We start from the raw sequence: 12,500 nt of genomic DNA, 5'->3' as shown, positions 1-12,500 counted from the left end.
TACATACATATACGTACATACCTACATATATATGTATATATACATGCAAATATAGGCACAGGACGTAAAAAAAAACGAGAACAAAATGAAAAACGATAACATAAAAATAACAAAAACATGGAAAACGAACTTTTTTTCGAACAACGAAAGAAACAAATAGAGAAATGAGACAGGCAACATAAACAACAATCCCTTCATCAGTTGTCCCCTATGTATGTATATATGCTTATATATATATATATATATATATATATATATATATATATATATATATATATATATATATATATATATATATATATATATATACATACATGCATAGAAAGAAAAAGAGAAATAACCATAAGTATATTTATCTCCTAGTCGTCGTCATCCTCTACCTTCAGCTCTCCCCCTCCTCCTCCTCCTCCTCCTCCTTCTTCTTCTTCTTCTTCTGCTTCTTCTTCTTCTTCTTCTTTTTCTTTTTCTTCTTCTTCTTCTTCTTCTTCTTCTTCTTCTTCTTCTTATTATTATTATTATTATTATTATTATTATTATTATTATTATTATTATTGTTATTGTTATTATTATTATTATTATTATTATTATTTCAGGTGGTACAATCGACGTCGTTGCTCACAAAGTACGAAGAGATGGACGTATTCGAGAACTATTCCGTGCCACGGGTGGTGCCTGGGGAGGAACCGTCATTGACAGACAGTTTCTCAAGCTGATGGTTCAAATTTTTGGCGAGGCCTTCATGAAAGAATTCCAAAGCAATCATCCCAAGGATTACGTAGAGCTACTGCAGGACTTCGAAGTGAAGAAGCGAGGCGAAGGCGAAAGCATTCGCGTGTCGTTGCCCTATAACTTTTGCAATTTCAGATTCGATGGCAAAAGCGTTCAAGAAGTGATCAAAGCTTACGCCAGTGAATGCAATAACGAAGTGAAATTCTCCGGTGGCAAACTGGTGTTGTCCCCGAATAAAGTCAGCTCATTGTTTTACGATGCACTGGAACAAATTAATGACCATGTCCAGTCGTTATTGGACTCGTCTAAAATGAAAGATACCAAGTATATATTTCTAGTGGGCGGTTTTGCTGAATCCGTCCGGCTTCAGCGTTCCGTGAAAGAGAAGTTCGGTGAACGCGTCACGGTGCTTATACCGGAAGAAGCCAGTTTAGCCGTCGTGCGCGGCGCTGTGGCCTTTGGTCACGATCCGAGCACAATCTGTAAGAGAATTTGTCGATTTACATACGGAGTTGGATCATATCTTCCTTTCGAAGAAGGCTATCATCGGGAAGATTTGAAAGTTGTCTCCGAGGATTTGGTTCTTTGCAAGAATATCTTCCAGATCTGGGCCAGAGTCGGTGAGGTGATAGGTGCTAATGAAATCTGGCGGGAAACCTACACGCCGATTATCACCAACCAGAAAGGAATTATGTTCGAGTTTTTTAAGACTACAAAACGCAATGTAAAATATGTAGACGAAGAAAATGTTGAGAAATGTGGTTGTCTTGTGGTCGGAATGCCGGATCTGACCGGTGACAAAAACCGTGCAGTTGACCTGGAAGTGATCTTTGGAGGCACGGAAATTAAAGTTGTTGGATATGACCACACGAGTCACACGAGTCGAGAGACTCACATTGATTTTTTGTCGGAAAAATAAATTGAAAAAAAAAAAACAGACACAAAAAAAGAAAAACTCAGAAATAAAAAAAAATGGGATGGCGTGTGCGATGATGTGGGTCTGAGAGAGAGAGAGAGAGAGAGAGAGAGAGAGAGAGAGAGAGAGAGAGAGAGACAGGCAGAGATCGAACGATGAATCGAACATTGAAATTATAAGAGGCCAATGAGCTGGGGGGAAATCAACGACGAAGCGCCTCACTAAATGTGTCGCTGTATTTAGTTTGATCTTTGCTTGTTCTGAATTGAATATTTTTGCTTTGTGTTCAGTTTTTCGCCCCCAGATGGACGAGGAATATACACCAATTCCACACTGACGCCAATTTCGTATCGGTCACCTCCCCACCTCCTCGCAACACCTTATTAAAGTGTATGTGTGTGTGTACGTGTGTGCGCGCGTGTGTGTGTGTGTGGAACCACTAAAACTCAGAAAAATCTGTGTAGAGAGAACTGAGGAATTCATTGAAAATAAAAAGAGAGAAATAACAAATGAAAATGCAAAAAAATGAATATCTGAAGAATCTGGAGGAGGAGGAGGAGGAGAGAGACGTCTTCGAGAAAGGTAAAACTGACTGGAATGTCTGGTAATCAGGGCCAACTCCTTCCCTCTCTCTCTCTCTCTCTCTCTCCTTCACCTTCTCTTTCTCTCTCTCTCTTTTAGTGTCTGTTGATTGGTCAATTCTCTCTTATAATGGTCTGACCATAGTGCCTCTCTCACTCTCACTCCCTTTCTTTCGTTCTTTCTTTCTTTCTTTCTTTCTTTCTTTCTTTCTCCTTCCCCCTCCCCCCTCTATCTCTCTGTCTTTCTCTTTCCTGCCTTTCCAATTCCTTAGACTGTTGTAAAATGGAGATAAACTGGTCCAAACTTTGGAGCATTCTGATATCTCTTGGTAAAAGGATGGGAACAAAACAAATAAAAAATGTTTTTAATGGTGAGGCGGGGCTACGATTCTGTGGCACACACTAAAAGGGGGTTGGGGTGGGGGCACATACGTGTTTGGTTAAAGAATTCACAGACAAAAAAACGTGGCAATTTTTTTCGTTTCACCTGTAAAAAAATAAATAAATAAATATTCTCGTTTTCATGTTTATTTCTATCTCTTAGTTGTTGTTGTTGTCGTTGTTTAACCCTAGGTCAGGCTTAATTCAGTAGACCTACGAGGAAAAGTATTCCAGCCTTGACGATTCCATCGAATGCAACGGTTTTACTTTTCCATTCCGAATCCGAGGTAAACCATAGTTATTTCTCATTTACAAGAGTTATTTCCCTTGCATCTTGCTTCTCTAAAAAAATGATTTCGATACAAAATGACAGACACTGGCCGATATTTATGGCTATGTAGCAATTTTAGATAGGTGGCCTTCACTAGGCTTTTTATTTAGTGTGATATCGTTTTACATTAAGTAAATCACGATATCTTCTTCGATAACACAAACGTAGCCATGTGCTCGCTTACATACACACTCATATGTGCTTGTGTATAAATATTTATATATATATATATATATATATATATATATATATATATATATATATATATATATATATATATATATGTATATATATATATGTAATTTATATATAAATAACTGTAGAGATACAAGTGTCAATCCATTACGACCATTTCTAATGATTCCTTTAATTGATTAGTGAAAACTTTGTCCTTCACGGAAAGATTTCAGTGACCTGATTAAAAAACTACTCAAACAGAAATTGATGGGAGCCATCATCAACAACAGGTGGTGGGTCTCCTTAAAAAGGAAAATCAGAGAGGTGTCAGTTTTAGCAAAGAGATTGCTTAAAAAAAAAAAAAACAATAGAATATAAAATAGTTAGTAACTTAGAAGAGACACATAAAGGTGGGACTGGAATGAGGAGCTAGCGGCGAGAATGGCACTCGATCACTTCTTTGACGTACAACATGAAGGCTGTATTGTCCAAGGGTACGTGCCTTGAAACACGAAGGCTCAAAAACCGTCAGTTGGGGCCAGGTCGTGGAGATACAGCATAGAACCAAATCTAGGATTCACTCTGTGACGGATCTCAGTGGACGCGTGCACTCCAATTCCAAACAGATGAACGCAGTGCTTCGGCAGCATTTTGCCGACCCCTTTTCGAGGTTTTGGACCCTTGTTGCCAATAAAGGAAATTATTATTAACCCTCATATTTCCACCATTTATTAGTGCACCGTCAAAGGAAAGAAAAGAACGGAAAAGTCAGAAAAATATAAAAATGAAATAAACTAATACACGCACTCCCCACCACACACACACACACACACACACACACACACACACACACACACACACACACAATACATAAACTGACAACAAGACAAGTTATAAACGTTGCCAAGAACAATAGCGGGAAGGTAATAAGTTGAGAGGAACGGTGTGAGGAGGACGTGAGGTGGAAGGTGGAAGGAAGGAGGGGGGTGTCCGGGTAATAATATTGGCAGACAATGGAAGAAACAGCAGTGTTGACCAATACTGACCAATAACACCACCGGAGGACAATAATGGACAATTAACAGCTGTGGAATGGTATTTTTATGGAGTATATGTGTAGAGAGAGAGGGAGAGAGAGAGAGAGAGAGAGAGAGAGAGAGAGAGAGACAGACAGAGAGGGGGAGAGAGGGAGAGGGAGAGAGAAGGGTGGTGCGTAATAAACAAGCAAAAATATATGAAACGGAAGAAGAAGAAGAAGAAGAAGAAGAAGAAGAAGAAAAAGAAAAAGAAAAAGAAGAAGAAGAAGAAGAAGAAAGAATGAAACGAAGTAAACAATATGGCGAAGCTACAGAGTAATTTTCAATGCGCTCTTGTGTTTTATGGTATTTCGGTTGCAGGGTCGTGTTGTTATATCTGTTGTTGCTGCTGTTGTTGTTGTTGTTTAACACCAGGCAAATACCGAATGAGCTGCCTAATGATTAAATGCATTCTAACTACGGCTGTTCTATCTTTCATACACACAAACACACACCTGTCGATGGTCCCATGTATGTCATTATTCAGTTTCATTTCAAGATTTCTTGCCAATAGAGATGCATGTATGTGTGTGTGTGTGTGTGTACGTGTGTGTGTGTGTGTACGTATGTATACTTACATGCATGCATGTATGCATGTATGTATGTGTATATATATATGAATGATTTGCGTAAATATATATTTACAATGTATACATATGTAAATATATATATAAATATATAAACATATATCTATATATATATATATACACACATACATACATACACATACACATACATACGTGGTCTGATCAATAAGTATCCGGACTGTTGCCATAGTAACGAAACTAAAGCACGCAGAGTGAAACCACTAGGAAAACATTGACCTCAACCTCTGTTGTGCATGGACACTAAGTTTTAACGTTCTGGCTCACTTTCGCTGTTTACAACAGTGCTTGGAAGGAAGGTGTGTAGCGTATGATCGTCGCATTGACTATGACAGAGAAAGTTGTCATGGCGATACCTGCTCAGAGGACTGCGCAAAGGTGCAAAAAGTGTATGGAGAGGAGTGTATGAGCCGCACACAACTGTACATGTGGTTCAGACGTTTCCAAGATGGCCGAAAAGATGTCGACATTGACGAACGTTCTGGGAGACCCGTAACCAGCAGCGCTGAGAAAACCATCGCAGATGTGCATGCAGTTGTGAGGGGAAATCGTCGAATCACCATCCATGAGTTATCAGAGGACGTGCAGATTAGTTACGGTTCAGTTTAGATCATTATCACCGAAGATTTGGGTATGAGATGCGGGTCTGCCAAGTTTGTGCCAAAACTGCTTTCAGCTGACCAAAATGACACTTGGGTTTCAGTTGCACAATATCTCCTTAATTGTGTCGAGAACGATGAAAACTAGTTGAAACATTTGCGTAGGCCTCTGAGCAGGTAACGCCAAGCTTTTGGCAAAATTTGCGGCAGATTCTCTGCTCAACTTTCTCTGTCAATGTGACAATCACACGCTACACACCTTCCTGCCAAGCAGTGCTGTAAACAACGGAAGTGAGTTAGAACGTTAAAACTTAGTGCGCATGCACAACAGAGGTTAAGGTCAATCCGTGCCAAGCGGCTTTATTCTGCGTGGTTTAGCTTCGTTACTACGACAACAGTCCGGATACTTATTGAACAGATCACGTATATATATCTATATATATATATACACACACACACATTCACACTCACACTCACAGACACTCACAGACACATATCTACATACACGCTATCTTAGCATGCTTTACATTGCATTCATATCATTCTATCATGTATTCCTTTGGGAAGAATGCTGGCAAAACATGCAACATGAATATATATATATATATATATATATATATATATATATATATATATATATATATATATATATATATATATATATATAAACATACATATATATATATACATACATATAAATGTATATATATAAGCATATATGGGTACAGGATGTCACAAAACGTAAACAACATGAAATACGAAAACGTGGAATATGAACTTTTGTATGTGAACAACGAAAGAAACAAATGGAAAACAAGACAAGTACGTATGTATTTATGTACACTATCTAAATATACACTCACACATATATGCATACAGTATATATATATATATATATATATATATACTGTATGCATATATATATATATATATATATATATATATATATATATATATATATATATACGTGCACACATGCACATACATACACTGTCGAGTACACATATACGACTATATACATTCGCGATAGTGATGGTGTATGTATATATGTGTATGTGTGCGTGTGCGTGTGCGTGTGTAAATACACACATACACATAAATGTATCTTACATAATTTCTATATATATACATGCTTGCGGATGTAATGTGCATGTGTGTGTATGTGTATTTGTGTGCGTGTGTATGTGTGTGTGAGAGAGAAAGAGAGAGCGTGTGAGTGTTGTGTGTACACACACACATACACATAAATGTACTTTACATAATTCACATGTATATATGTATATATATATGTATATATACATAAATACTTGTGGATGTAATGTGTGTGTGTGTTTGTGAGTATGTGTGTGCGTGTTTGTGTGCGTGTGTGTGTATGTGTGTGTGCGTATGTTGGTGTGTCTGCATGTGAGTGGTGCTGTTACCACTCAGCTGGTTCCAACTTGCAACCAACACATTTAACAGTGGAGACCCCGACATGGACTCGTTTACTCGTCACTCCAAACCTTCGCAAATATTCCTCAGTCTTTTACAGGTGAGACTTGCTTTGATGTCTTTTCATCCTTTTTATTCCGTATCTCCATCTTCTTATGAAGAACAGTGTTCATCACGCATTCATAGCAGCACCGACCCACAGATCTATATCGAGATCTTCTATACCTCTGCTTCTCCGCAACTTTCTCTGTATGTGTGCGAAGACATATATGTGTATGTGCGCGCACACACACACACATGATATGGTTTGGTGTAATATGTACACATATATGTACATATTTCTCTTCATATATAAATATATATATGTATATATGTGTTATGATATAATACTATATACCCCATCACGCATATATACATATATACGTATATATATATATATATATATATATATATATATATATATATATATATATATATATATATATATATATATATATATATACATACATATATACGTATATAGACACACACACACATAATATTATATATTTGTCGAGTTATATTAAAAACAATTTTACATTAAACGGAGGGGTTGAATACATATATATTATTCTCTATATATTTATTATTCTTTATCAAGAATATTGTCGACAGTGACTTCGGAGTTTCAACCTCCGTACTCTTCATCGGACAGCCCTGTGAAGGCTGAGCAGAGTGAAACTTCGAAATCACTGTCTATTAACACTATTATTGTAAAAGAAATTTATATGCATATATGTATACATACATACATACATACATACATACATACATACATACATATATATATATATATATATATATATTTACATACATACAAACACACACACATATATATATATACATACATATACCCGCTTTAGTGAATCGAAAAGGAGTGATATTTCGTCAGGACAATGCGCGACCCCACACTGCAAAGATCACATCACAGAAGATCGAAGAGCTTGGTTGGGAAAAAAATTCCTCATCCACCTTATTCTCCCGACCTTGCTCCTTTAGACTACCATTTGTTTCGTAGTTTACAGATTCATTTGGGGGACATTTCGCAAGCCAGAAGGAGGTCAAAACTGACATTTCAGAGTTCCTCGCTTTGAAGCCAAAAGAGTTTTACATTGATGGGATAAAAAAGCTTGTAAATAGATGGAAGGAAGTCATAGATAATCAGGGAAAGTACATTGATGATTAAATTTCAATTAAATCTAACATTTGATCACTTGTTTTCTTTATTCAAAATTCGGACAGAACTTATGGGATGACCATATATATCTGGTTTTCTTTTTTATAAACATAAATTTGTCCTCAAATATCTTACGCACCCTGCGTATATAATGTGTATATATATATATATATATATATATATGATGGACTCTCTCCTCGTTAGACGATATATGAGGGTTCGACAATCACTTACCGAACAATCACGCAGATGATTTATTTAGAGGGATCAGATGTTTGTGTAGACATAAGCTCAGTCCCTCCATCAGATCGACATTACCTGTACAGGTACAACGGGTGCCACATGTCAGCTGTCGAAATGGTCGCAAATCAACGTGAAATGAAGTTCTTTGCTCAAGAACACAACGCAACGCCCGGTCTGGGAATCGAACCCATTATCTCGCAATCGCGAGTATATATATATATATAATTTCTCGTACTCAGAGCTGCTCGTTTCCGATCTGGTAAAGCGAACCTGGTTTTCTTTTGAATAACAACTGTGTGAATATTTTCTGAAATATCAAATGTGAGTTTGAAGGAAGCAATTATCATTATAGCGTAATATCAGTTAATCAAAGAACAAAAGAACAGGAATTACCTTATCACTTTCATTAGCTTACAGCTGTTTCTGCTAATAGAAGCAGAGCATTCAGCTCTTTTGTCCTTCATTAATTTTACGCTCTGAACTCTCCTGACGCTTTGCTTTAAAGCATACGTTTATTGAGTACTTATGCATGGGGGCTGTAGGTGTGTGTATGTTTGTGTGTGGGGGCATTTCCGGGGTGTGCTTCTTTTGTCTGAATTGGGGGACGATGCGTGATTTTACAAGAACAAGAATTTGCGAAAGTGAAGCTTATCTCTCAGTACCATCAGAGAATACAAACTATTTGCATCCGTTGAAGTACTGCCATGTTTCGTCCGTCATCCATCCATCCATCCGTCCGTCCATACATACATACATTCTGCTGCCTTTGCTGTTTTCTACCGCGGTGCCAATCTCTTTCATAACCATATTTTATTTGATAAGACCTTTCATTCGGATATTTTATCAGCAATGTTTGTCGATTTTACCTTTGTAACTTCGAAGTTCTCTGTTAATCACTACTTCATATATTTTATTAGACTTTTACCTCTTAAAATTCAAAAATTGCTAAAAGAAAACAACACCCCACCAAAAAAAAAAATTAACAAGGTGGTGCCCCAGTATGACCGCAGTCTAATGACCGAAATAAGTAAAAGATAAACTGTTCAACGTGACGCTCCACTTGCGAAAATACTGATAGGATCAATGTTATTTATATAGATTTATATACACTCACCCATGTACGCATGTATGTATGTGTGTGTGTGTGTGTGTGTGTGTATGTGTGTGTGTGTATATGCGTGTGTGTGTTTGTGTATGTATGTGTGCGTGTACATACATTCATGTACACACATATACAGTCAGAAATACATTGTCATACATGAAGATGTGAGCACGTCAGTACCAGGAGAGAGTGTATACGCTGGCATATCTTTCTGTGTTGTGCGTGAGAGAGAGAGAGAGAGAGGAATAAAGGGAGGAAGAAAGAGGGGAAGAGAGAGAGGGGAAGTGAGAGAGACAGAGAGAGAGGGGGGAGTGTGTCTATAGTGATGCTTTTTGCTTTTTGTTTTTGCTTTTCTGATTTTGGGGAAGAGATAAGTTCTTGAATATCTCTGCTACATCACCTGAAACTACAATAACAAGGAATTTACCGTTTACCAGCTGCAGCCAATGTGTGAAACATATGGGAGGGAGAGAGAGGTGGGGTGGATGTGGTTGAGAGAGAGAGAGAGAGAGAGAGAGAGAGAGAGAGAGAGAGAGAGAGAGAGAGAGAGAGAGAGTGAAACTGAAAGTAGAACTTAAGGAATGGTCTGACCTTTTTGCAGAGAATAAATAGAAAAAAACCTGAATCGTTCTTGAGTGTCAGCTGTCGTTGTTTAGCCTCAAGTCAGCTCTGATCAAGCAGACATTTCATCAAAGCGTTACACCCATGACCATCTCGTCGACTCCTACTATAGCCTGGGGCCGACCAAAACCTTGCGAGTGGATTTGGTAGACGGAAACTGAAAGAATCCCGCCGTATTATACATGTGTGTGTGTGTGTGTGTGTGTGTGTGTGTGTGTGTGTGTGTGTGTCTTTGTGCCTGTGTTTGTCTCATACCACCGCTCGAGAACTCGTGTTGGTTTGTTTACGTTATCGTAACAAAAGAGACCGATAGAAAAAGTACCAAGCTTTTAAAAAATAAGCTCTGGGATGGATTCGTTCGATTAAAGATCTTCAAAGCGGTGCCCCAGCATGGCCGCAGTCTAATGACTGAAACAAGTAAAAAAAAAAGGACTATATATCCAATGTGTCCTTCCATGAAAGTGTGGTCTGAGCGGAATTTGGCTGCTCTTTCTGAAAGACTGAGCGTCCACACAGAGGACACCGACAGTCATTGTGTGGGGGGTGGCGGTTGCGGTGGCGGGGGTTGACTGGTTTTTATGTTGATGGTGTTTGCAAACGTAACAAAAAACAAAATCAAATCCTGGAACTCTCAGAGAATTCTGAACAACAAAAACCCGAACAACACAACGACAAATATAAATATAAATAAGATATGAATTATAAAGAAAAAGAACAAGATCACCACCACCGCCACCACCACCGCCACCACCACCACCACCGCCACCATCACCACCACCACCACCACCACCACCGCCACTGCAAACAAGAAATATGAATACCACACCACCACCACCATCACCATAACCCCCTCCACTACCACTATCACCACTGCCATCACCGCCGCCACCACCAACAACAGAAGTGACACAATTTGAGAGGGAGCCAACTTTCGGTACAGTTCCACAGACACATGATGTGTTGACTCTGCAAGCGTTCCGTTAATGGCAATGTTTTATATTAAATATGTTCTGGTGACAAAAAACTGTGGAGCCGGAGGGAGAAGTCTGGGACCTTGTTTCGATTCTCACCAGAAGCTAATTCACTTCTTACAGAAACTGATCACAGTCGTCATTAAAGACATGACCAGCGACACACAGACACAGTTTTCATGAGGTGTGTGATTTGAGATCCTATTAACAAGAGCAGAGAGAATGGAATGGTGTGTTGACAGCTTCCTTCAAGAGTTGCTTGTTTTACCTCCAGGCTTTGCCAATTCGGAACTGCATTGGACGAGCAGAAACCGTAAAACTTTCTGTAACATAATTGATAGAAGAGTTTGAAGTAAGGAAAACCTGCTGCCGAACGATGTGACCGGATTCAGCGGGTTCCACTGTTCTGGATCGTAATTTAGTGGAGGAAATGCGAAGCGAGGGAAAGTTGTTGTGATGGTGGAAAGCAGAGTGGGAACCGTAGAAGTGATAAATGCAGAACAGAGAGAGGCGGAAAAGGGAGCAACGTGGAACAAATAGATATCTTATCAGAATGATATAAGCAGACGTGATATGAAAGGAATTGGTTAACTTGAAGAAGAGTTTGATGAAGGATTAAGAAAGACATGAGTGGCAGGGACAGCTTGGGAGACAGCTGGATGAGGACGGACGACCTGGGGCTGATCCACAACAACAACAACAACAACAACAGCAAACTGAGACAACGAGAGAGAGAGAGAGCTTCTGCGTGGTCACAAGACGATTTAAAATAGCAACGAAATCACCCTCAAGTTATATCCTTTTCCGTCTTTAAAAAGAAAAGATGCAGGAAAGAACGAATTCGATAAGGTACTGTTTCTAGAATCCCTTAAAAAAAGACGGGATGGTTACGGCTGGAATACTTTTGATCACTGGTGTACTTAATGAGACATGACATGGGACTAAACCCCGACAACGACAATCACCACCGCTGCTGCTGCTGCTGCTGCTGCTAACAACAACAACAACAACGACGTTAACAGAAATAGCACTCAGAACACCATTAATACTAGAAATATCATCACAAATAACAGCCTCCTGTTCCTCCTTCTCTTCCTCCTCATCATCATTACATCAACAACATCGGCAAAATGTAACCACCACCACCACAGCGACCATCACCACAGCGACCATCACCACTTAACTTCAAGTAAATAGCTACCCTCCATTAGAATCATTACCTCTTCCCGCCACCCACTCCTACCTTCCGTCGCACACAAACACTTTTACCGAAATGTCTTCCAAATGCTTATCCTAATACACAAAGCTTCATTTTGCTCTTTAACCGTTCACAGATGGCAAAACTTTGACGAAGAATCCGATTTCTTGGCTTCTCTCCTTTGGGTAAATAAAGAAATTATTATTCTACTTTGCATTATTCGTTCCGGCTCAAGACATTCTGTCGAGGTCGACTTTGCCTTTCCCCCTTTCGGGGTCGATAAATTGAGTACCAGTTATGCACTGGGGTCGATGTAATCGATT

At 38.8% G+C, this 12,500-nt stretch overlaps 2 protein-coding genes across 3 annotated transcripts in view; both read left to right on the top strand.

The window, feature by feature from the left end:
* The window catches only part of LOC106878461 (heat shock 70 kDa protein 12A), a 58,438-nt gene extending 55,682 nt beyond the window's left edge, over positions 1-2,756 (top strand). Inside the window, exon 4 of one of the 2 annotated variants that reach the window (XM_089337899.1) lies at positions 594-2,756. In XM_089337899.1, coding sequence (XP_089194025.1) covers positions 594-1,648 — 1,055 coding nt within the window. In that variant the 3' untranslated portion in view covers positions 1,649-2,756. The remainder of the gene's footprint in view (positions 1-593) is intronic. The other variant, XM_089337900.1, reaches the window with a different exon arrangement.
* Positions 2,757-6,741: 3,985 nt separating this feature from the next.
* Positions 6,742-12,500, top strand: part of LOC106878460 (uncharacterized) — a 33,807-nt gene continuing 28,048 nt past the window's right edge. Inside the window, exon 1 of the mRNA XM_089337898.1 lies at positions 6,742-6,926. The gene's annotated coding sequence lies outside the window, so the exon portion shown is untranslated. The remainder of the gene's footprint in view (positions 6,927-12,500) is intronic.

This window comes from Octopus bimaculoides, chromosome 20, assembly GCF_046866305.1.
Source record: "Octopus bimaculoides isolate indiv1 chromosome 20, ASM4686630v1, whole genome shotgun sequence".
Lineage (NCBI taxonomy): Eukaryota > Metazoa > Mollusca > Cephalopoda > Octopoda > Octopodidae > Octopus > Octopus bimaculoides.
This window is presented reverse-complemented; position numbering and strand designations above follow the sequence as displayed.